A 26,129-nucleotide genomic window follows, 5' to 3' on the forward strand; every position below is an offset into this window, starting at 1 on the left:
TCCTCACCTACTCAAGCCACCAGGTAACTGCAGCCCCTGCCCCGCATCTTGAATCAGAAGAGGCCTTGTGTCAGAATACCACCTGCCCCCCATCAACTCCCCAGTGCTCAGAAGCTACCCAAGATAATACATTTGCCTTTCAGCTGTAGGTAACTGATGCACGGGCAAAAAAAGCATTCAACGAAGCGGGAAAGGGCAAAGTCCATGGAACTGGGTGAAATATTCTTAAATAAAAGTATCTATCTGGTTTACATGTTTGACAGACTCTGAGCCTACCAGTGGACTTATTTTCATAACCAAAGTATGTTTTCCTTTCACTCAGAGACAAACTCTGGTATTCCAGTAACTTGAGAATGATGACCTTAGCCACCCTTTATTTACTATCTGTGACTGCTGGGCCCTGAACTTAACCATCCTTCACACACAGGGAAATTGAAGCTCAGGTTAGCGCATTCAGCTCTAGTCACAGCAAATGGCAGAATCAGAACTCCAGATCTGAAGTCTCATTTCTTTACACAGAGTTATTATGACCTTCCTAATACTGATCTTTGTAAGTTAAAAATGGAAATACACCCTATAGAGGGAGGAGATATGTATACTCACGACTGATTCAGACTGATGTAAGGCCGAAACCAACACAACGTTGTAAAGCAATTATCCTCCAATTTAAGATAATTTAAAAAAAATACACACTAATCCAAGTGACACAGAATTACATTCCTAAATTCATTGAAGTCAGAAAGTTAAAGCGTCTTTATATTCAAGGAGGTAGGCAATGTATGGGAGACAGGACTACCCCTAGCTCTGCCCCTCACCCCCACCACCGCCCCAGCTCGCGGCTGGTGACGACATGAATCGTCATTAATTTGATGACGACATAAATTCCACAAGCATCCCAGGATCTGAGGATCTGGGACGAACCCCTGGGCCTAGTTTCCGGGAGGGCCTGACCGCGCCCACAGCAGGGGTAGGGGTGGGGCGGAACTGGGAGACCCAGCAGGGCAGTTGGGTAGATGGAGGCCGGAGGGACTGGGACTACAGCGGTGCCCGGGGTGTCTCGTGGCCAAGGAGACCCCGGCCGGTACAGTGCCTCCTCGAGTCCCCAGCGCAGCCGGAAGGGAAGGGGTAGCCCGGAGGCGGCGCCGGAACCGGAAGTTGCCTCTGCCTGAACCGAAGATGGCGGCTGCGGCGCCGCTCGCCCTAGCTCCGTAACCTCCCGTAACCAATGGAGCCGCGACGCTGGGGTGACTTACGGCGACGGCTTCTGCGCGACGTTCGATGATGCAACCTCTGAGTTGAGGAGGCCGCCGGCGCACGCCGAGGGGAGACCAGGCGGCTGCGTGTTGCCGGCGATGTCCTTGAAGGTGGCCAGGGCGCCCGCAGGGATGGTACTCGGTAAGTGAGGCCGGGGGCCCGGGGGGTGTGAGTGGCGCCCCTGCCGCGGGCAGCCCCCGCGTTCCGGTTTAGTACAGCTCTCAGCGCCGCGCGCGCGGATGGAGGCAGGCAGGGAGGGCGGGCCGGGCCGGGCTTCTCCCGGGCGCCGTAGGCTTCCCGCGCGGCCCCGCTGAGGGAAAGCCAGTGATTCCGCTGAAAGAGGCCCGGCCAGACCTCAGGGCCGCCCCCGAGTGTCTGCGTCTTCCGAGTGACCGTCAGGAGAGGGTGTTCGAGAATGCCCCTCTCGCTCACCCTCGTTTATGTGGAGAGGGCCTGGGAGGCCATCTGATGCAATAGGAAAAGGAGAAGATGTAGGAGATCCGAAATGATGTCTGTGCCCGCTCACAGTTGTGAGGCTCTTGTGCAATTCGTTTACCTTCGGAGCTTTTGGTTTCCTTTAAAGGCCAGAGGAAACTGATGTTTATTTTGATTTTCTGTGCTCTGGCACCAGGATATCTCGATTTATATATTTCATCCTCAGTACTTCAAGATATGCGTATCGTTTCCCTCATTTTACAGGCTCAGAAACAAACCCAGAAAGGTTAAGTGAATTTTCCAGGGTCCCTGGCTGTTAAAGTGCAACATCCCAGGTGGCCAGTCTGGCTAACTACAAAGCCCTTGCTTTGTTGTTGGGATTCAAGTGGATAGTAATAGAAGCAGTATCACAAAGGAAAATGATCAAAGTTCATTTTGAAAAGCTAAATTTGATCAGTCTCTTCTTACGGGATGGATGTCCTTGGATAGGGGAGTGGGAAAATAAACTGATACAGTTTCTTTTGGACTTTGATACATTTTTTAAATTAAAGTTTAAGAATCTTTTGGCTGCGCTGCATGGCATGTGGGGTCTCAGGGATCCCGGGATGGAACCCACGCCTCCTGCATTGGCAGCGTGCAGCCGTAACCACTGGGCCAGCAGGGAAGTCCCTGGAATTTTATAATTTTCGCTGATCAGATGCATGTTCTGTTTACAAAGATAAAGAATGGATAAAGTAGCTGCAGTATGAGGTGACTGGTAATTACTGACCAAACGAGTAACTTACTCTCTTTTTGTAAAACAGCAGAGCTGTATGTCTCCGACCGAGAGGGAAATGATGCTACTGGTGATGGAACCAAGGAGAAACCTTTTAAAACAGGCCTTAAGGTAGTGCCTCTTCCTCATTAGGAAAACGACTTTGTGGTTATTAATGATTCCTGCCAGTTATTATATGACTTGTCAGGAGTTTTATCTCAAGCACAAATTTGAAGAGAACTTTCAGAAAAGGGCAAGTAAGGGTTGTATACAGGTATGTAGCTTTAAGGATATTAGATGCTGTATACCTAAAGTTATTGAACTTTCTTTTGGTGGGGAGGGGAACACGCGCCTTGAGGCTTGTGGGATCTTTAGTTCTCCGGCCAGTGATTGAACCCAGGCCCTTGGCAGTGAAAGCACTGGATTTGTAGTCCCTAACCACTGGGAATTCCACTTGAACATTTTAAATAGGTGTCTTCTTTTTTCCTTACCATCAGCATTGCATCGTGGAATTTTTCTCTCCAGTGAGTCAAATGGTCAGTTTTTTAGTTCTTGTAGAAATAAAAATTATCTTCCCATAGTCATTCTGAGTTTATTCCAAACATTTCTTCCAAACTGACTCCTCAGAGTTCTCTTGGTGAATTTACCCCTTGAATCCAGGTGTGATCTTGAACCTTGAGATTCAGAAACCTGATTTATATCAGTACCAAGAAAGGGACCCATTCCTCAGAACAGACTCTCAGGATTTCATGAGTCTGGAGCCTAAAGCCAGGATGCTAATTTAACAGTAAATTATTATTTCCCAGGGTAGTAGAATCCATTAGTAAGTTTAGCATGTTCTCTCTAAGCCAGCTTACATGAAAGGCCAAATACAGTTCAGATGAATCTTCAAGAGCTTGGACTCAGGACGCGGGTATCTGATTGTATCAGGTTACCGTGTAGGGCCGGGAAGCCTTCCCTCTGAAGGTATCTGTGGCCTTGCCTGTTGACTGGAATGGCTACAGCTGCCACAGAAGGAAGCTGGATGGCTCCCTGTCCCCGGGCGGCCCCAGGAAGAGCACTGCCCTGACTTTGCTGTGTGTCCGGGGCTGGGCAGTCCCCCTTCTTGGGAGCTGTGTTGCAGGATTTGTTTAGGTCATTAGCAAGTGTTCCTGTCCTGGGACCACTGGCTCCTCTTTTAGCTCATACTCTGATTATGTTTTGGTGTGTCAAACACGGATCTTACTTTTTAAACCTTAGCGGAAAGACTCTCATTTCAGATTGTTGGGGTGATTCCCCAAAACTGACAGTAGTGTTTAGATGAATGTATGCTGTTAGCAAAAAGTGTGCCAATCTGATTTGGAGAATTACACTTGGGTTCTTTCAATGTGTAATAGCAAAGAAGGAGTCAGTACAGACTGTCAGGTAGTAAATCAATTCTTAGTGATTTACAAACTTCTCACAAAGTCTGATTGTTAAAAGGAGAAGCTGAACTCTGTTGGATGTTTCCAAAAGATCCAGGTTCCCTCCTCCTCTCTAGCAGTAATTGAGTTGAGACTGGTGTGTAATCAAGATGAAAAGTATTTTTCAGGTTTGGAAATCTTTAGAAAAGTTCGGTTTTCACAAGCTTCAGATGTTACACTAGAGACAACAACTCATTATGTTTCTTGATTGATGATAACTTAGGAGCAGATTTGAAGGAATATTTGAAGCAATTAATAAAATACTTATTTTTTTATATACTTCCAACCATCTATGTTTTTAGAAAAGAATGTAAACTGTAAGATATCAAATGATACGGTGACATCAGATATGTTCCAGTATTGGTGAAAAGGGGGTATATATTCTACACACAGGAATTTTTCCAGTTAAACGAGACAGCCTTCTGTGTAACTGACCACTGTGTTGAGAGTTTCTGAAATGACTTGCCCGGATCCTTGGTGAGGGTTAGCCACCCGGAGGCGCCCTGCAGTTGGCCTTCGCTATCGGCTGTGCCTTCTGTTGTTGTCAGCATGCTTCCTGCTGGTCCCTGTGGCCTCTTAAAATCTGCTGCTTCTTGTTCACTAGTACGGGAAACTATATGGATGGTCTACTTTAAGCACAGTCATCTTAGTACGTTCAGCCGTGCCTTCTATCAGCATTGACCTTTGGCTGGTGGGGTCTTTATGTTTTCTTCTGGGCTCTTGATAATGTTCTAGGTGATTGAAGTTACTTCGTGAGTCAGGAGTTACCTTAATTTTAAACATTGCATGATGTTAAAGGAATGTCCTTTTTCTCCCTTCCCCAAGGCTTTGATGACAGTTGGAAGAGAACCCTTTCCTACCATTTACGTGGATTCACAAAAAGAAAATGAGGTAAGGTGAACCCGAAACGTTACAGAATCTGATTTTGTGAGGAAATTGTCACTAGAATACAGTGGTCTTGAAAGCCCTGCCTGCCTGCTTGCCCCTCCAGAGGTGGGATGTTATCTCTAAGTCCCAGATGAAGAACATCAGGAAGCTGTGGCACCGGGAGCAGATGAAGAGTGAGTCCCGGGAGAAGAAGGAGGTGAGCAGTGAGTGCTGTGAGCGCCTTTCGGTTTAGGACCCAGATGCCGTGCTGACTGATTGCCCGCTTACTCAAACTAGGCAGAAGACAGTTTGCGAAGAGAGAAGAACCTGGAAGAAGCAAAGAAGATCACCATTAAAAATGACCCAAGTCTTCCAGAGCCGAAATGTGTGAGTGTGATGCATGTTGTTTCATGTATGGTGGACCCACAGGCACCCCTGTGTCTCAGGAGCGTCTGCCTGCTCTGGCCTTTGCAGTGTTTGTCTTTTCTTTCAGAAGGGAGAGAGAGCGGTTGTGCTGGAGAATGGGGCTCACTTTTTAATAAAATTGAGTAATCGACATGTTGAACACATTCTCTTCCCACTGAAAGCTGCCAACTGTGGCATCCAGGCCCGGTGGGCTGTGGTTACCCTCCCTGGGGCGGTTTACTCACGGTAAAAGGAGGAGGTTGAAATCCATGATTCTCATGACCTCTTAAGAGAAAAGGGTTTTTGTGTTTGTTTTTTTTTTAATTGGATTATATCTTTGTTCTTTCTAGAAGAGAATAGTTATTATTGCTGCTGAGCTGTCGTGTTTTTCTTGCTTCCTTAGTGAGGGAGCTGTGTGCTTGGCCACACCCGCAAGCCTCTTCCTCCCCTCCCCTCTCTCCTCCATCCCCCAGATGAAAAGCCAACCTTGGCTGGCTTCCTTGGCTCACTTCCACCTCCCAGGGTACCAGGAGGGTCCGTGAGGTCAGGGAAAGGGCTCTGTGTGGGCTAGGGTTGTTGCTGCCGTGAATTTCATTGATTCACTGACTTGAGCAATATCTGAAGTTCTGGGTGTTTTTCTCGGTCAGTTTTGCACTAAGACAAAGAAGACTTGGATTTTTTTTTTTTAAACTCCTCTGGCATGGTGAGATTTTTTTGACCGTAACATGCAGTCAAGTGGGTATCTGCAGTTTTACATCATTTGTGGTTTTTTTTTAGACACTTTACTGCCATCCATCCGATATTCATGACAAAGTTGGTATGTAATGAATGACATGCTGGGTCAAACATTATTTACTTTAACTTGACAGGTGAAGATTCGGGAACTAGAAGGATATAGAGGCCAAAGGGTAAAGGTATTTGGCTGGGTCCACAGGCTGCGTCGGCAAGGTAACTGGCATTGTTGTACTTTTCTCTCTTTAATTTTCAATATCTCTAGTCTTAAATGAAGAACATGAGGAAAAGCATTTATTGGAGGGTATTTTTGTTTGGGAATGCTAGCTCTTTAAAGGAAACAGTGATTTATATCCTAGGTTCATTCTTTTAATACAGCTATTGAAAGTTTAAAAATTATTTAAATGTTGCTTAACTGTAATGGATACAATCAGCTGTATCCTTTGATCCTGGAAACAATGATCAGGAGGTATCCGGGAAATATTTGTTGAACTGAATTGAATTATGGAATGAAAAGCAGGGGGTACATTACAGAGAGAGCAGAGCCAAATCTGAAACTTGACTGGTGTCAGTGATGTTGATTTTTATGACTAGCACATTTGTACTTGGTCCTGATGGTTTGCTTTCTCTTTTTATTATTATTTTTTTGCATGTTTTTTATTGTAAGTGGTTCTCAAATGCTTCATAAAAAAAGAAACGGGGCGTAGAAAGCCCCGCGTGCCTGTGCGTGACAGTGTGTATCGCCCTCCATGGAACGCACTGTGCTGGGCGTCGCAGGGACGCGGGCGTGAAGGAGGCTCAGCCCCTGACTCACAGGTTTATGTCTTGCTTTCCCGTGATGCTGTGGGTCAGGAGGCTCGCGTGGGGTTTGAGAATCAGTAAAGAAGGTAAAATACCTTGCAGATACTGAGTAGTGACACTGCTTCAAAGGAACGAGGCCCCGTAGGAGGTTTGCATTTTCCACATTTAGACTTGGCAGTTCCTTCATATAAGATTCAATTATGAGAAAGTGCTTCCAGGTGCCTCAAGAACAGTCCGGCTGAACTTCCTCTTTCTCGTTTTTAGGAAAGAATTTAATGTTTCTAGTGTTGCGGGACGGTACGGGTTTTCTCCAGTGTGTCTTGTCAGACGATTTGGTAAACATTTTCTCATATTTACAGTGGCTGAATATTTGATTTTTTTCAGTAGGTTCCTTTATTGTTAGTTTAGGGAATTTGGGCATCTGGATACTTATTTTAAACTGTTGTTGTGGGAAATGTCAAACATCTCAAAAATGGAACAGCAGGAGGAAACCTCCCAGGCTCCTCTCTCAGCCTCAGTAATGTCTCAGTTAGGCTGTGACCGAGTGCCATGAACTGGGGGGCATGGGAACAACGGAAGTTTATGTCTCACAGTTCTAGTGGTTGGAAGTCCAGATCAGGGTGCCAGCATGGTCAGGTTCTGGAGAGAGCCCTCTTCCAGGTTGCAGACTGCCCACTTCCTGTTATATCCTCATCCTTGCAGAGAAGGGAAAGCATTAGTCCCATTCATGAGGGCTGCACCCTCATGCCCTGATGTAATCCTCACTACCTCTCAAAGGCCCCAGCTAACAACAGGAAAGGGTTTAATCATAGGGTTTTGGGAGGGATACACATTAAGTCTTTAGCAGCTAATAACTAATATATTCCCAATTCTGGTTTACTCCTCCCCCCTTTTATCTCCCAGACATCATATTTCATGTAAACATACTTGCATATGCTTCCCCAGGAAGAAATATTTTTCATATAACCACGTTATCATTATCACACCCCCTCCCCCAAAAAATATCCAGTCAGATTCTCCCAGTTGATGCATAATGTCTTTTTACAGTTGGTTAGTTTGAATGAGGATCTGAACAAGAGATGCATGTTGCCTACAGTTGATAATGTCTCTGAAATCTCTCTCAATCTATAGCAGTTCTCCCCTTTCATTCTCTTCTATCACATTCCCCCATGCCATTTATTGGAAAAAATTGGGTTATTTGTCCTGTGGGACTTGCCACATTCTGGATTTGGTCGATTGCATCATAAGGTGTAAATGTTCCTCTATCCTTTGTGTTTCTTTCAAGCTGGAGGTTAGGTCTGATCAGATTGAGGTTTTCTTGATATAACTACTTCATGGACATAGCTGTCTTCTTTCAATTACATCACATCATGAATCACATAATTCCAGTCATCCCTATAATTAATGGACTCAGGTGTTGATGGCCTGATCCCTCCCTTATAAAGTTCTCCTTCACTTTTTTAAAGAGATATGGACTAGTGTTATTTATGCATATGTGTGTGTGTGTGTAAAGGATGTATGCACATATATGTGTGTATCTATATAAACATTTGATTGAATGGCGTCTTTTATTTTGCTAGTTTTGGACTAGATTACTTGTTTATAAATGATCCCCTTTGCTTTCTGTTTGGTAGAATGTGTTACTGTAAATGTGAGCAGCTAAATTTGAACTTGATCTTTTTGTAGTGTCAGTGTTACAGCGGTGTTGTCTTGTCCACTGAGAGCAGTGTCGCAGTGTATGGAATGCTGAATCTTACCCCAAAGGGCAAGCAGGTGAGTGTGTTGAGTTTCTCAGAGAAGAGTGTATGCTTGTTGCTTTCCAGTGTCTTTGTTTTTTTTTGGAATTTAGCATTATAAATATAAAGATGTGATGCACTTGCTAACTGTAGAGTGCCTTTTCCTTTTCCAGTGAAATACATGTGCTGTGCAGCTTGTATAAGGTAGCAATCTCAGTGATTTCCAGCCTAAAGAATTACTGAATAATCTTCAAGGGCGAGAATAACTTGCTGTTTATATGTGAATAATTTTTTAGCTAGGTGAAAATAAAAATTTCATCTACTGGAAGTGTTTCAGGAAAGAAGAGTAATCTAAATTTGAAACTTTTAAAATAGAATTTGAAAGGCTCTTACAAATTTAAATATAACTCTGACAGAGAGTTGTTTGTTCCCCAGCCAACACACATGTCACCTAGTACCAGTTAAGAGCTACTTGTTGGTAATTATTGTTCAAGTAACAACTGTGGTTTTATTTGTTCCTTGGGAAAGAAAACAAACATGACATATTAACCGGCAGAGGGAGCCCATGGGGTCCTCCTGAGAGACTAGACTAGAAATACTGATAAAAAAGTCTCCCAGAGTCCATGTAAAGAACCTATATTAAGAGTGAATATCTGGTTCAAGTTCACTGGATTTTCCTTGTAAGTAATGTGATTGCAAATTGGAGTGGCTGTCATGGTGTTTCTTGCTGGCAGTGTTGGGCACTAAGATGGCTCTATATTCCATACGATGTGGCTTCTAAATACAAGGATTTCAATGGGATTATTAGGGAGGATTGGAATTTTTACTATCTATATGTTTCAGAGAGAAACCTCTTTTAGTAAAACCTTGGTACTTAAGGAATTTTTCAATGTGGGTGTTAACGTTACTTTGGAATTACTGGTCAGAGGCTGGAAAGGTATACTAAAATGTTGACAGTAGTTAGTGGTTACTCCAGGTCGTGAGATTATAGTTTATTTTGTAGTTTGTGCTTTTCTGGTTTTTAAAAAAGTGTGTTTGTGTGAGTGATTTACTCTGAAAGAAGTGTTAAATCTGTCAATATGAAATTTAATTCCTGAGTCTTTGTGTTTAGAAGGGTAGGCTAATAAAGATAGTTCTTAGAAATATGAGCTTACTGAAACTGTTGGCAGAAGTGAGAATCCCTCACCCTGCACATTCTCTGTTTCCTTCTCCCTCCTCTCTTCCTCCCCACCCCATTTAAAACTGTAGGCTCCGGGGGGCCACGAGCTGAGCTGTGACTTCTGGGAACTGATCGGGTTGGCCCCCGCCGGAGGCGCTGACAACTTGATCAATGAGGAGTCCGACGTTGACGTCCAGCTCAACAACAGACACATGATGATCCGGGGGGAGAACATGTCCAAGATCCTGAAGGCACGCTCTGTGGTCACCAAGTGCTTCAGAGACCACTTCTTCGACAGGGGGTACCACGAAGTGAGTGTGCGTGGGTCACCCTCTGCAGACAACACCTTTTGGCGTGGTTGAGCTTGAGCCCCGGTGCTCACGGAAGGCCTCTGTTTACCCCTTTCCTGTTTGTCTGCAAACAGATCACTCCTCCAACATTAGTGCAAACACAGGTGGAAGGCGGTTCCACACTCTTCAAGCTGGACTATTTTGGGGAAGAGGCATATCTGACCCAGTCCTCTCAGCTCTACCTGGAGACCTGCATTCCTGCTCTGGGAGATGTCTTCTGTATTGCACAGTCATACAGGGCGGAACAGTCCAGAACACGAAGGCACCTGGCTGAGTATGTGGTTGTCTTTTTGCTTTTGTTTTAAATTTTGTTTTCTGAGAAAACCTGTTCAGAGAAGCAGTCTTCATGGAGGTAAATGACAGTCTGTGTAAAACCTCTAAAGTATTAAGAGGTTTTATAAAGGTCACTTGAATGAGTTCACGGAAACTGTCCAAGAAGTTCTGCCTCTTAGGTCATAGCTCACGAAGGTGTGTTGATTTGCTGTCTCTTGATCCTTTATGTGTTGGGGAATAAGCAAGAAATCATTAAGAAGGGGGGAAGGAAGTCAGGTGGGCTAAAATGAATTCGCAGAGTTGGGAGTTGATTAGCAGGGTGGGAGTTTTACTTTTCTGGACAGTTTCCCAGCGTTAAGATCCTTGCTTGAGAGAAACTTAGTGGAAAGAAGGGTGGCTCTGAGCTAGTGTCATGTTCCTCAGATACACTCACGTGGAAGCTGAGTGTCCTTTCCTGACCTTTGAGGAGCTCCTGAGCCGATTGGAGGACTTGGTGTGTGACGTGGTCGATAGAGTCTTGAAATCACCTGCAGGAAGCATAGTGCATGACCTCAACCCGGTAGGTCTGCCGTTGTATGGGAACATGAAATGAGGATTCTGTTTTAGAAGGCAGCAAAGTCCACATTCTTGATTTTTATAGATTTAATAGTTTGGTGAGCTTTGAAATAAAGGACTTTTTTTGAATTATAATTGATATATAACATATTACATTTAGGTGTACACCGTAATGCTTTCAGATATATATATATATATTAGAAAATGGGACTTGCCTGGTGGCCCAGTGGTTGAGGGCCCACCTGCCCGTGTAGGGGACATGGGTTTGATCTCCAGTCTGGGAGGATTCCATATGCCTCGGGACTATGGGGCCTGCACACCACAACTGCTGAAGCCCACATGTGCCAGAGCCTGTGCCCCCAACAACGCAGACCCAGTGCAGCCAGAAACAGATAAAATTTAAAACAGAAAATGACCCCCGCACCACACGTAGTTACAGCTTTTTTCTTGTGATGCAACCTTTCAAGATCCTTTCTTATCAGCTTTCAGATGTATAGTACTATTACTGATTATAGTCACCATGTCATACATTACATCCTATTGGGACTTAACTTCTTTTATATCTGGAAGTTTGTACTTTTTGGTCCCATTCACCCATTTCCAGACTGATATTTTGAAGACTAAAACTGGACACTAGTTATTGCCGATAATTTCACAGTATCTTAACTCACATAGGAGTCGGTGTGTCTTCCCCACTCTCAGGGATGCCCAGTGCTGGGGGTCTCTGGCTGCGCTGCGCGGCTCGTGGGCTCTTAGTTCCAGCTGGGCCCTTGGCAGTGGAGATGCAGAGCCCTAACCACTGGACTGTCGGAGAACTCCCCGAATTGCTTTCAAGTCTGAAAGAACTTTTTTTAAGGTTTAAAAGTAGTATTTATTTCTGAAAAGTTAACATGTGCATAATAGGAAACCTAAAAAACACAAGATGCAGAAAACAAAGTCATTCATAATCACAAGCAGTTTTCCATTTGCTGAGTCCTTCTAGCTCTTACGTGTGTATTTTCACAACTAAGCATCCATTTTTATATAATTAAGATCATACAGTTACGTATCACACTGTTTCACACATCATGAATATTTACCGTTTCAAAATCCCAAAGCTATGAGTATTTTGATAAACAGGAATGCACTATACCAGCTCAATCTGGAAGGGAAAAGAATGTAATCCAGCCTTTCTTGGCGACAAAAATGGCAACAGGCCTTTAGACAAAGATACTGGCAGAGTTAGGATTAAAATTCCCGTAATGGTCAGTTAAAAATGAGACCTAAATCAGCAGAGTACCCAAAGTATAATGCTTCTAAGAGGATTCGTCATCTGATCCAAACTATTGAAAGTATTAGCAAGGAGGTATGTTTCCATTGAATTAATTACTTAATAGTGCATTCCTATAGTACCAAGTAATGTGCACACATCAGTGGTTATCATCAAAACACAAACGTGAACACGTCCACACGCACCCCGCCCTTTATGCTTCTGCCCCTCTGCTGCCAGCGTGAAGGAGCAAGTCCTACCGTTCGTCCAGTCATATCTGATGATAATGGTAAATAGCATCTCTTGAAATGTTCGTGTGAATGTTTCTTTATATACACCGTGTTTTTCCTTTCTACTCTAGAATTTTAAGCCCCCTAAACGGCCTTTCAAACGGATGAACTATTCAGATGCTATTGTGTGGCTGAAAGAACACAACATAAAGAAAGAAGATGGAACCTTCTATGAATTTGGAGAGGTATGAATTCTTCTCTAGTCACTGTGTCAAAGGGAGCCTTATGCTTAAGTGGATTGCTCCTTCTGGTCACCAGTAATGTAGGAGGCATCTGCTTGTTAAATAAATGATAACCACAGACCCTCCTTCCTGGGCTAGCGTGAGGATCCATGGCTCGGTAGGTATAGAGTGGTCGTTGGGGCAGTGCCTTTTCTCTGGTCTTCAGTACACATGAGTCAGTTTGTAGCCTTCACACCCCATCCTTTGTCTCATTCCTCTTCCATAAGTCCACGTTCTTACTAGCTCTAGTTGTAATCCTCTAGACTGGCAGGACGCTTCAGAGCATTCTGAACTTTGACGTCACATGCAAAGTGTTGCCATGTGTGTATGTTTGTTTTGGTTTTCTGGAGAAAGTAACTGACTTTCAAAAAGATGAAAAGTGAAAGTGTTAGTTACTCAGTCATGTCTGACTCTGTGCTTCCTCATGGATCATAGCCCACAGGCTCCTCTGTCCATGGGATTTCCCAAGCAAGAATATTTTCTTCCCCCTAAACAGTGAATTAAAACTCCTTCGTATGGAGGAGGTTCAGAGAAGAAAATAGCCACTGGTTAAAATGTAAAACCAGGAGAGAAGGCTTTGATGGGGAAGGTGGCCCAGCGCCACAGATACACTGAGCATGTCTGTCTTGCCCAGGACCACCTTCCCAGCACTGTCTGTGGGAATAGGTTATTAACACTGTTCCAAACCCTCTTCCTTGTGCATTTAACCACTCCTTACTTAGTATTTGCAAATCTGTTTTGCAAATGAAATGTGTGATTTTTGTTTCATTTTTAGAAAGAAATCACAGAGAGAGGACAGTGTACTAGGCTTATATAAATTACTTTGCTTCATGAATTCAGTTGACCTTGTGTAAAACCAGATTCTGTGCTGAAAACCTGAGTGCTGTCACCACCTAGTACCGCAAGGCAGCGGGGTTGAGTGGAAAGAACTTGAGCCCCCCAGGCCTCAGTCCTACCTCTGTCCTTGCTGCTGAGCAAGAGGCTAGCGACCCCGCTGTCTATCCTGTCTCTGCCTTGGAGGTGACGTCCACTTGCAAAGTCAGAGGACGTACTGAACTCAGTGCCCAGCAGGCAGCCCTCCAAGCCTGTCAGCGTTTCCTCTCCGTGTCAGCTAGGATAGAGGAGATGTCTTCAGACCCTGGGACGTGCAGGGAGCCCCTTTTCCTGCAGTTAAGTTGTACTCATGACTCTAGTACCTAGAGAGCGCCCCTCCCTTTTCCCCTCTGGACTGTAGAGGGCGAAGGGCTCCAGGGAGAGCTTGCAAACCACTGCGCCCGGCGATGGGGGAGCTCCCTCAGTCCTTAACCTTGAATCAGTCAGTCTTGCCCCATTCTCTCCAATCAGTTTTTACCGGGACTAGTTTTTTCCAGTTTGAACTTGAATTTATGTGTGGTTTACTGAAGGATACGTGAGCGGAAAACAGATTAACTTGATTCATCATCATCTAACCTCTCTTGGCTAACTGCTCCAGGTGTGGTTACACTTATAAATTCGACACTGGTTATTTGTCTTAGAGCTGTGTCTTAGGACCGTTGAAGGCATGCAGATTTATTATAACAGGAAAGGAGCGGAGATAACAGGGGAGGTTAAAGATTGGTGTTATTAATAACATGGTGTGTGTGTGTAGATCAATGATGTTGTGAAGCATCTGCTGATTATCCTACACCTTATGGGACTGGGTGAACTGCGTTTGCTTCAGACCCAGATAAAACTGGCCACTGGAAAGGGATAATGGAGCAGTATATCACCCCCCCACCCCCACCCCCACCGTGTGTGTCTTTGTGTGTTTTCATTCCTTGTGCTACGTGGCCCAGGTGTAATGTAGGAAGAGACAGATCTGCTTACAGAGATGGTCCCTTACATCCGCATGGTCACGGGTTATGGGTGGACGTGTGTTCTGGGCTCTGTTGGGTGAGTAAGATGATGGACTGCTGCTGGATCAGAGAGCTGCTTCTGCCAGGGCGCCTTTGGAGGTGTCGATGTTCATGAAGCCCCTGTCTAACCTCAGGACATCCCGGAAGCTCCAGAGAGGCTGATGACAGACACCATCAACGAGCCCATCCTGCTGTGTCGCTTTCCCGTGGAGATCAAGTCCTTCTACATGCAGCGCTGTCCCGAGGACCCCCGCCTCACCGAATCTGTCAGTCTAGGGTTCAGATAGTGGTTTTACTTTTGAAGGGTATAGAGGGATGGTGAGGGGGTGGGGGGTGGGGGCTGAGCGGGGCCACTGGAATAAGAGGCAGCTCACAGCAAATATTTTTTTATAAATCTTCCAACATTTCAAGAAGTGTTTCCTGCCCTCTTACTGTGTTTAACCCGCCTTGTTGAATTATAGCATTTGAGTCATATTTGAGTTTGGCACGATCATCAGACGCTTTTAGTGATTTCCATTCAAACTCTAGAGCAGCACCGTGACTGAAGGCCTGGTCTCAGTCAAACCACAGCAAGTAAGGCTGTTTTATTTGCTCGTTCTGAAAGGTCGACGTGTTGATGCCCAATGTTGGTGAGATCGTGGGTGGCTCCATGCGTATCTGGGATAATGAAGAGATCCTGGCAGGTTACAAAAGAGAAGGGATTGACCCTACCCCCTATTACTGGTACACGGACCAGGTAAAAACTGTTTTATTAAATAAACCCTTCAGTGCTTTTTCAGCATGATAGTTCTGTGTGTATTGAAATGGTCAGAAGGGGAGAATTCGGGCGGGATGTTAGCGTGTGAATGAGCTGTGTTCAGTCTCGCGGTTTTAATGGTGTGGGATGTGAGTATTGCGGGTTTTGTCTTTGGCCACTAACATGTTAACTTAATTTGAAAACCTGTTAACTGCTGGCCTCACTCGTTGCTATTGAGTTTTTAAAAATGTGTCATTAGATCCTACTAATATATAGTCGTTCCTTTTCTTCTGATAAACAGACATTAGCTTAATTTGAAGTGTGAAATCCCTTCTTTCTAGGGTGTTAAATCCCTGGTTTATTTTTCATATCAAAATATTTTTTCCCATGTGGTCCATGAAGGAGTGTAGCTTAAGGGTTGAATTCCTTGTTTATTTTTGGCTGCGCTGGGTCTTTGTTGTGGAGCACAGGCTGCTCATTGCGATGGCATCTCGTCATGGAGCGCGGGCTTAGCTGCTCCTGAGCACATGGGATCTTCTCGGACTGGGGATCAAACCCGTGTCCCCAGCATTGGCAGGCAGATTCTTAACCACTGGATTCCCAGGGAAGTCCAAGGGTTATCCCTTAACCACCGTAAGCTGACTCATTTTACAGCAGAAAACTTTCACTGTTTTAGACAAAATTGTAAAGTAAGTCTTTACTCCTCTGTCTCTCTTTCTAACAGAGAAAGTATGGCACGTGTCCACATGGTGGCTATGGCCTGGGCTTGGAACGATTCTTGACCTGGATTCTGGACAGATACCACATCCGAGATGTGTGCTTGTACCCTCGGTTTGTCCAGCGCTGCAAGCCGTGACCGGATCCCCCCTCCGCCCCCTGACCCCCAGAGCTTTAAGGAAAGAGCACGATTCATGGAAGGAATAGACTGCCTCTTAAAAACAAAAAAACCCAAAATCTTCCCCCCGCCTTTTTTTTATTTCACTGGGGTATGTCCGTTTCTGTTTTCTCTTTTTTATTCCTGCTACCACAGAAAGCAGTTCAGAACATTTTGAATATCAAGTAACATCGATGTTATCATTTTAAGAAAAAAATACCTGTTAAAAAGTTTGGGAGAAACTCTGGCATGTAACTCTGCAGTTAGGAGTATGTCTCAGCGCTTTATCCACCTTTAGGTTGTAATCTTTATGTCGTATGTACCACATATATCATTAAATAATTTTAAATTATGATCAGACATTCCAGTAATTTAATCTCTGTCCTTTTGAGTGTAACTGGAATTCTTTTAATTTATATCACTTTATTGTATCAATGAGTTCAACACCTTGGGGAAAAATTGACAATATGCTGTAAAAATCTGCTAGTATTAGAACAGAGCATAAATCAGCAGATATGGGAATAATATGACTACAGTCTTTTGCATCAGTTGTGAATCTTTTCTAAATCTCATAGCTGCATATAACTCTAAAGCATACAAATTGGTGTGGAAGAATTTGTAAAAATGGAATTACCTTGAACAGTTCGAAGTGACAGCAAGTTTTTTGTTTTGTGGCACATCAGTGAGCAGCTTTCTTTCTTGCATTAGTTTAAACTAAAGAGGCAGGGTGATCTTCTCTCTATCCTGATAGTTCCAGAGTAGTTCAGAACAGAAGTTCCCGAAGTGTTTGTAGCTGGCATCTTAAGGACAGCCCTCTGTGGTTGTTGGAGTCACCCCCCACGCTTTGTCTTTAGAGCTAATCTCTCTTACCTTATTAACTCTCAGGCTTATTGAACGGCTTCCTTTCAGGTTTGGTTAATTTCTCCCCTCAAATGCATGTCAGTGTATTCTCAATAAGCTGTATTCCCAGCAATCAATAAATGGACACACATAAAAACTCTTTGCCGACTTACTGAATGTTTCACATTAATTTGTGGCTCCTATATTTTTAAAATACTTTTCATGATTTGTATATGTGAAATTAGATATTACTGAATTTAGTAGGTATTACTAAATACATGGTAAGAAAAAGGAAGGTGTTTTTAAAATTAGATGTGGGTCCTAGTTACATCACTTTTATAATCTTTTTGTGTTTCTGGACACATTAGAGTGTATCTTATTTTGCAGTTAAGTGAATGACAGATGGAAATGGGGGCGTTTGTAGTATATTTGGGTTCTATCTTTAAATAAAAAACACTGGTTAGAATGTGAATGAGCTCTAATTGGATTCAACTTGGCAATTCACTTGATCAGAATTTAGGTGAGGAGATTAGACTCATACATTTTAATTGTATAAATTGGTCAAGCATCTTAAATACTGAGGGAAAGCAGTGGGGCTAGGGGGAGATAAGGGAGTCAAGGTGACATCAAACCAGGAATCCAAGCAGCAGACCTTAGGCACGTGGGCTTACGTTCCCTTCGCTCTGGTTGTCACTGTGACCCGAGCGTCACACCCTAGCACGTCCCCGCCAAGTGTCCACCTCACAGACACCCGGGTTCTGAGTTCCTGCTCTGGTGGGACTCATCTTGCCTGCCCATAACCTCTTCCCGTTGTGCGATTCTCACACCAGCAACGCCATGCACCTTGGGTACTTGTGTAGCTGACCTGTTGAAAGTTTTGGAGACAGGTGGGAGGTTAATCACAGCGATTCAAATAACTTCAGTATTGGGTTTGCCAAAAAGTTTATTCAGGTTTTTCTGCACCATCTCATGGAAAAACCGGAACAAACTTTTCAGCCAACCGCATACTAACAACTCTCCGTTTTTGTCAATGTCCTGCAGCCATTTCTGGCCACCTGACTCCTCCCATCTGGCTGCCTTTAGCATTTTCTAAAAATTTCCTGTTTATTTATGTGGCTGTCCCAGGTGTTAGTTGTGACCCGTGGAATCGCCGACCTTTGTTGTGGCGTGTGGGATCTAGTTCCCTGACCAGGGGTCAAGCCTGAGCCCCCTGCGTTGGGAGCAGGGAGTCTTAGCCACTGGACCACCAGGGAAGTCCCCAAAATTTCTTGTTAAGTGTAGAGTAATACAACTATCAGAAGCAACCTTCTACACATGGAGGTCACTTGGGACTGTAACCATAATGGTGCTCGGGCCTCATCCCAGACCAGTAGAATTTGAATTTGAGGGATGGACCCAGGAATTTTTTTTTTTAATATTTATTTTTATTTATTTATTTGGCTGTGCTGAGTCTTAGTTATGGCATGTGGGATCTAGTTCCCCAACCAGGAACTGAACCTGCCCCCCGCCCCCCCTCCTTAGGAGCATGGAGCCTTAGCCACTGGACCACCAAGAAAGTCCCAGCGTATTTTTGAAAGCTCACGCAGGTGAGGCTGCGGCAGAGTTAGGTTGACTGCCACCAAGTAGCCACCTCCCACTTCTAACGCCAACCTGAAGCCTCTCATCGTCACTGTAGGTCCTCATTAGGTTGCAATGGGAACACTGGGGTAAGGCTGAGACTGTTCAATATTGACCAATAGCCACAAAAACACTATACCTGTGTACTCATTAGCTTTCAAGTCATTCTGGGAAATTCTCAAAATAATGGAGTACTGCTTTGTGTCAGCCATGTACTGTCACATGCCTTAACCCTCACAATAGCCTGTGATAATTCATATAAATTATTAGTTTATACAGTATATAAATGTTATAGCCCTCTAATAAACAATAGCACTTATTCCTGAGATAATGGCTGAGAAAGGTTAAAAATCATTCCTGAAGATGCATGGTTAAAAGTGACAGAAGTTTAAACTCCAAAGTTTGAATGACTTTAAACTTAGGATCATATTATTTCATTCAGTCCTTCTAAGGAAAAAAGATGTTGCTCAGTACAAATGCTGTGATTCATAGTATTTGGCATGCTCTGCTCTGTCTGCTCCATCTTGTCCAACTCTGCGACCCCATGGACTGTATGTAGCCCGCCAGGCTCTCCTGTCCATGGGCTTCTCCAGGCCAGAATGCTGGAGTGGGTTACTATTTCATTCTCCAGTCGTAGTTGGTAATTGCCGGTCAATTAAATGATTCAGTTTCTTACGCTGAAAGGTTTCCTTCTACCTCCTGGATTGTTACTAATCATTATGTGAAGAGTATCATCTTTGAAAAAACATTGGTATACTCTGCAGTTCAAAGATTATGGTTTCTGGCATCAAAGTTGAGTTTGTATTTAATCCAATTTAGTACTCCAGCTCACAGAAATGGAGATGTTCAAAAGCTTTAGCAGCTTCAGGCATTTACCTACATGTTACTAAAAAGAACAGGTCTCTATTTTTCAGGTTTAGACGTTCTCTCCTGCTCCTCCAGGAAGATTTTGCTTCTTCCTTTCCCTGTCCCACCGTTCATGCGCCCCCTTCTCATCTCTCGGCCCTTCCAGCTTAGCAAAATCATTACTTTGGTTGACCATGTTATATGTTACTAATGCTTTCCTGGCCAACTTTTCCCCCATAATGAACAGTCGGGCTTTCCTGGTGGCTCAGATGGTAAAGAGTCTGCCTGCAGTGCGGGAGACCCAGGTTTGATCCCTGGGTTGGGAAGATCCCCTGGAGAATGAAATGGCAACTCACTCCAGCATTCTTGCCTGAAAAGTCCCATGGATGGAGGAGCCTGGCAGGCTATACAGTCCATGGGATCACAAAGAGTCGGATACGACTGAGCGACTAACATATAATGAATGGTCATCTCATTTTTCATCGTGAATTCAATCCCCAAACGTACCTAGACACATCAGGGGCTCATCAGAAGCTTCTCTTAGAGCTTGTCTGTTGTAGTCTGAACCAGCCTCACTCAAATCTTGAAATGTAGCTCATCCTGGGGTCTTTCACTGTCACCGAGAGAACCCCCTTCTCTCTTGGACATTCTGTTTCCTTTGTTTCCCAGTTTCTCGGGTTACTTCCTCATATTGATGAAGCACATCCTCCAGAGTAATTTCCTGAGAAAGGGTGCATGAAAGGTCAGTTCACTGAGAACTTGTCTATCTCAAAAATGTCTTTAACTTATCTTCACACTTAAACCATGCATGCATGCTATAGGCTTCCCAGGTGGTGCTAGTGGTAAAGAATCCGCCTGCCAATGCAGAAGACAGACTCCATGAGTCTGGAATAGTCTCTGTATAAAATTGTGGATTAGAAAGCATTTTTCCCTCAGGATTTTGCAACCCTGGCTTTCAGTTTTACCACTCTAGTTTCCAGTGTTGCTGTGGAGAAATTCCCAATCATTCTTATCCTTGGTCTTTTACATAAGACCTGTCTGTTCTAGAAGTTTGTCCCCATGTTCTGAAATATGATGACATTTCTTGGGTCTGTTCTCCCTTGGGCAGTTGATAGGCTTTTTAAATTTGCAAAGTCATGGCTTTCCATTGTGAAAAAGTTTCAATTGTTTTTTAGAAAGTGTTCCCTCTTTTTTATTTTTTTCTATAACTGCCATTATTCAGGTAATAGACCTCATTTAAATCCTTTTATCTTGTATTTTTTTCCTTTTTGCTTGCTATTTTCTGAAGGTTTTCTTCAACTTTTCCCCAATCCTTCTATTGAGTTTTTCGTCTCTGTTAGCATAGTAAAATATTTAAAAAAAAATTGTTTTTTTTTTTTTTACTCTGGTCTCAGCAAGTTCCATCTTTGTGGTCTTTTATCCAGGTTTTCTTCTTACTGTATCATCCCCGTTTCCTCCATGTTTTCTTCTGTGTGTTCGGGTCTCTGTCTCTCCTCTTAGAGTGGGGGTCCCCAGCCCCTGGGCCGTGGACTGGTACCAGTCCGTGGCCTGATAGGAGCTGGGCCACACAGCAGGAGGTGAGTGGCAGGGGACTGAGTATTTCATCTTCATCTGTATTTACTTCATCTGTATTTACAGCCACTCCTCATGACTGCTCTTGAGTCATCCCCAAACCATCCGCCACCCCCCACCCCAGGTCCATGGAAAAATTGTTTTCTGCAAAACCAGTCCCTGCTGACAAAGATGTTGTTGTCCTGGAGGCTTTTCTCAGAAGTCAAGTGATGCTTGTTTTTCTACTGAGAATTCCAAATAGGAGGTAAAATGCTTTTAAAGTCTGTCGGAAAAGATATGAGCCCTCCCGTCGGGTGAGCTGCCTCAGCTGTTGGGTGTGAGTCCTGATGTCAACATCCTTGGATCTCCCCTCTTGCGCTGGTTGGATTGCAGACTCTTCCTATCACCTATGGAGGGAAAGGGGTGGAGGGGGAAGAGTCTAGTTCCCTGAATCTGTCTCAGTCTAGCGTCTCTCTCTCTCATCCCCACTTCAGGGGTACCTGCTGCTGCCAACCTGGAACCTCCTAGGGACTCCATCATGTAAATCTGGATGGTTCTTGTCTTAGGTTGGCCATCTTTAGATTCAGTTTTTTTCAGTTTGCTAAATCATCAACCATTTATCCATCTGCCTTCCAGCTCCCAAAATTTATTGCCATGGTTCCTTTTTCTTTTCTCCCCAGCCTTTTAGATTTATGCTTGGAAGCGAACAAAACACACCATCACCACCACACCAACAGCAAAACCTCTTGACATCTTAGTGGGGTTTTAGGGAAGGAGTGAAATTACATCCGTATGTTCCAGCCCCCATCTTTATATCCAGAGCGTTTCACTCTGAAGTTGAAGACAAATCAAAAGGGCACAGGCGAAAGTGAAGAAACTCAATTATCAGCTATTAGGAGATCAGCAAGGAGAGGGATGAATTCACTGTAAATTGCTCTGTAAGAAAAACGAGTGAATGGTCAGTTTCAATCCTTTTTTCTATGTAGATGACCACTGCAACTTTCTGTTGGATGGCTGTACCTGTTTGTCCTTCCTGCAATGTGAACCATACTCAGGCACAAACAGACAATATGAAAACAACCACAGAGCACTCTCGCCGGAGCCTCTGGCCCGTGCGTTCCTTTTTCCCTCCAGCTGTGGAGCGGGTGGGATCCTGCACTGCGATCGCGGCAGCAGCTCCAGCCCGGGCGGGTTCGGGCGGCGGCAGCGGCACGCGAGCCCCTAAGAGGACCGTACCACCGTCCGCCAGCAGGCGGGGGGGGGCCGGTCGCCCCGCTGTACACGCCTCAGCGACCCCGGGGGACTGAGGCGTCGCCGCGCCTGGAAGCTTGAGCGCCGAGCCCGCCTCGACCCCGAGCTCGGAGCCCCGGCGGGCCGCGCCCGCCTCCGGCCCCACCCATCCGGGCCAAGGAGGCCGCGGCCATGGCTGAGACGGAGGAGCGGAGCCTAGACAACTTCTTCGCCAAGAGAGATAAAAAGAAGAAGAAGGAGCGGAGCAACCGGGCGGCGAGCGCAGCGAGCGCGGCGGGCGGCGCTGGCGGGAGCAGCGGAGCCACGGGCGCGGCGGGCGGTGGGGCGGGCGCGGGCACCCGGCCGGGCGATAGCGGGACCGCGGGCGTGGGGGCCACTGGCCCTGGGGCCGCCACCAAGGTTGTGACAAAGGAGGAAGATGAGTGGAAAGAATTTGAGCAAAAAGAGGTTGATTACAGCGGCCTAAGAGTTCAAGCAATGCAAATAAGTGAAAAGGAAGAAGATGAAGTTGAAAAAAGAGAAGATCCAAGTGATAATTGGGAAGAAGGTGGAGGTGGAGGTGGTGGTGGTGGTGTAGAAAAATCTTCAGGCCCTTGGAATAAAACTGCTCCGGTACAAGCACCTCCTGCTCCAGTAGTTGTTACAGAAACCCCAGAACCGACAATGACTAGTGGCGTGTATAGGCCTCCTGGAGCCAGGTTGACCACAACAAGGAAAGCACCACAAGGACCACCGGAAATCTATAGTGACACACAGTTCCCATCCCTGCAGTCCACTGCCAAGCATGTAGAAAGCCGGAAATACTGAGCCTTCGTAAGGGTTGACTACCTCAGATTTGCTGCACTCATTGTGGACTTCATGTGGATCACAACTTCTGGATAAGAAGGTTACAGCTATTAAGTGTCATGTGAAACTTGAAACCAGCTCTACTGGATTCCTATCAGAAATCCTGCAGAAAGTCAGCCATCTGGGTTCTGATCTGCTGTAAAAGATGAAGATTTAAGTGACCTTAATTAACATGTCCTGTGCCCCATCTATAAGGAATACTCTGAGGTGGACTGTAGCTGGATTAGACTTCCTGGAACATGCCGCTCTCAAAAGAACTAATGTGCTTGGATAATCTGTAGGGCTCTGACTTATAATTTAAAACTTCGAGTTGTATTCTGAGGTAACCACAAATTAAATTCAACCAAACTTGGGTCACCAAGTGGGGAAAGGGGTAGGAGGGAAAAATCTTATTTCTTTTAGTAATTTTTTATTTGGGTAATGCTTTTTCTGTGTTCCATATTAAGGCTTTTTTTTTTTTTTTTTTTTTTTGCTATCACTTGGAATAGTTCTTTGACAGAGCATATTGCTTAGCTCAGTAACCTGAAGTATACATTGGAATTGTGAAATGTCTCATGAATTTGCCAATCCCTAGAGTGGAACCAAATGGCCTTTAATGTAAAGGGCAGTAAATGCAGGGGGCTCTACTTCAGGTGCTGCTAAAGCCTCCTCTAATCAGGTCTAAATTGTATAGTAAACTGGTGGAAAGACTTTGTTTAGTTTCTGCTCAGGCCAAGGGAATCACTGTCCTGTCCTTAACAAATTTAAAGCAGTAAGAGCAGAACCTCAACCTGAAACACACTTAAGTTTCACAGATCTTGCATGATCTTTGACAAGAATTACAGATGCACTTGTGCCCAAACATTTAAGGTGTTAGGTATTCTGTAGATGCAGTGATTGTCCCAGCCTAGCTTTGGTATCAACCTTCTGGTGTGTCTTTAAGTTGATCATTTGGAGCGTCAGGGGCAAAAGACAGGTGATGTAGCACTTCTGTTTTTAATAATTACAGCTTAAACTATCCAGTAATTTTTAGTCCTGAAAAGGGACACCAGGACGCTACCCAGGATTACTGAGAAGTCTTTCCATCTAATGAGATAGTCTCGTAATTTCCTAGTTTTGTATCTTCAGTAGAAATATTTCAAAGTGGCATGTGACCACTTGATGCAGAGTCTGGGTTTCTCTATAATAAAATCCCTTTGCCAAATGTAGGAGTTGCAGACTTGCTACTGGCAAGAGTGAAGCAAATGGGTGAGTAAAACTATCCTGTTGTGGGAGCATTTTCCTCTAGGAGTTGAGTCTTGATAAAAGTGTCAATGCAGGAATCCCACTCCTGGGAAGCTAACAGAATCACCTGATGGGACCTGCAAACTGTATCTGGGCAATAATGTTGGAGTTACTTGAGGTGACAGGCAGGATGCCTATGTTCTGATGTGCTTGGGTGAGTAGCTGAGCCAGCCAAGGAGAGTTTGGATGATTGAGAAACAAAGGATTCTTGGTTAATCTGAAGACTTCATTTGGGTACCAAAAATCTTTTAACAAATAATCTCTTGAACCTTGAGCCACATATTTCCCCTGAAAAGTGCATTTTTTCCAGCAAAATTTTGTTGGGGATTATGTTATTGAGGAACAGAGATGAATATATGGAAAAGTTATTTAATGGCATAGAAATCTAAAGACCTGCAAGGAGACTTAAAAATCCCAACCTTTGTTACAACTTTTTAAAAGATTGTGGAATTATCAAAGTGCACATGAATCAAGTTTTAATATGCTGTATGATGGGTGGATGAGGCTGTCCATTGTACCATTTCTTTCTTTGAATTCTCAGGCATGGTTTGGCAGTGCAAAAACTATGTGTCATTAACGAATTCAATAAAAGTAAATATATGGAAAAAAAAAAAAAAAAAAGAAAACAACCACAATAAAAGAGTGCACTCATCTTCGCCCCAGACCAGCTCTCCTGCTGACCAAAGTGTTTCTCCTTTTTGGCCTCACTACTGCTGATGCCCTTGAACGAGCTGACTCTGCCCTCCCTCTGGTCTCCGGTGTGCCATCGAGAGCTGTCCTTCACTTCCGCCGGCCAGGCCACTCAGCATGGCTCTTGGAAACCATAGCCGCTGGCTCCTGTTGGCCCCCCCGCCTCTCCTCTCTTCTCGCCCGGACCTTGCTTGCTCAATCCTCTTCCTCACAGCGCCGCACTGGACAGGCTCCTCTTCCCGTGACTGTCCTGTCCACCCGCGATCCCGTTCACCTACCAACAGACGTCCGAGTTCTCAGCACGTTCGGGCTCAGTCCTCAGCCGTCTCTCCCCACCCTTATCTCGGAGTCCTTCCCAGACCCTGAGCAGTGGCCCAGTGAATGCCTTGCCCTAGTTATCATGTGCCCTTCTGCCTCCAGGGTGTCTGCCCACATTCAGTATATAACCAGTGTACACTTCTTGTGGGCTTCCCCAGTGGTTCAGCTGGTAAAGAATCCACCTGCAGTGTGGCAGACCTGGGTTTGATCCCTGGGTTGGGAAGATCCCCTGGAGAAGGGAAAGGCTACCCACTCCAGTATTCTGGCCTGGAGAATTCCACGGGCTCTATAGTCCATGAGGTCGCAATGAGCTGGACAGGACTGAGCGACTTTCACTTCACTAAAATATACAAGAAAGGGGCACACATATAAGTGTGCAACACTGTGAATTTTCACAAAGTGAACACATCATATATGCAGCTTCTAGAATGCCCACACCACACCCAGACAGGACAGTGGAGGAAGGGCTAGACCCATCCCTGCATGAAGGGGGGCCCTTGGAAGGCTGGCCTTTCTGTGAAATCTAGAGAACTAGCCCCGTAGAGCACAGATAGATAAGGAAGACCACTGCCTGCCCAGGGCTCTGACAGGGAATGACAGCTTTTGCTGGAAAAAGTCAGCTTCCTTGGTTTGAATGTACCTGTAAGGAGCAGGACTGCCAAGCCAAGAAATAAACACAAGCTGCATCTAAGACTTGTGAAACCCTGGGATCCTGGCAGAGGTAGGCCAGAAGGGGTGGAGGGACCCTCCCACCGCCCCGGGGACAGCGATCTCTCAGAGAAAAACACTCTTGCCCAATATGACCTCAAATAAATAAATAAAAGTTAGAACCCCATGGAGGAAATGAACTGAGTCATCTGATACATGCCTTAAAACTGGCATAAGAGCCCTACTTTTCTC

The 26,129-nt window shown here is 44.8% G+C and overlaps 1 protein-coding gene and 1 pseudogene across 3 annotated transcripts; both read left to right on the top strand.

Annotated features, from left to right (window-relative positions):
* Nucleotides 1–1,210: 1,210 nt before the first annotated feature.
* Nucleotides 1,211–17,007, top strand: NARS1 (asparaginyl-tRNA synthetase 1). Of its 3 annotated transcripts, none has more exons than XM_070452470.1 (15): nt 1,211–1,395; nt 2,496–2,575; nt 4,711–4,776; nt 4,877–4,969; nt 5,050–5,139; nt 6,027–6,105; nt 6,955–7,025; nt 8,377–8,463; nt 9,675–9,896; nt 10,010–10,209; nt 10,632–10,767; nt 12,374–12,487; nt 14,532–14,663; nt 15,002–15,133; nt 15,858–17,007. In XM_070452470.1, the coding sequence occupies exons 1-15, from the start codon at nt 1,353–1,355 to the stop codon at nt 15,987–15,989; spliced, it is 1,677 nt and encodes a 558-aa protein (XP_070308571.1). In that variant the 5' UTR covers nt 1,211–1,352; the 3' UTR covers nt 15,990–17,007. The 3 variants fall into 3 exon arrangements, with proteins under 3 accessions (XP_070308571.1, XP_070308572.1, XP_070308573.1); XM_070452472.1 differs by having other exon boundaries at nt 1,217–1,395; nt 2,493–2,575; XM_070452471.1 differs by lacking the exon at nt 2,496–2,575 and having other exon boundaries at nt 1,212–1,395.
* A 4,945-nt stretch (nt 17,008–21,952) lies between these two features.
* Nucleotides 21,953–24,850, top strand: LOC110136000 (protein CDV3 homolog pseudogene; annotated as a pseudogene).
* The last annotated feature ends 1,279 nt before the right edge of the window (nt 24,851–26,129 follow it).

This window comes from Odocoileus virginianus, chromosome 22, assembly GCF_023699985.2.
Source record: "Odocoileus virginianus isolate 20LAN1187 ecotype Illinois chromosome 22, Ovbor_1.2, whole genome shotgun sequence".
NCBI classification, from domain to species: Eukaryota; Metazoa; Chordata; class Mammalia; order Artiodactyla; family Cervidae; genus Odocoileus; species Odocoileus virginianus.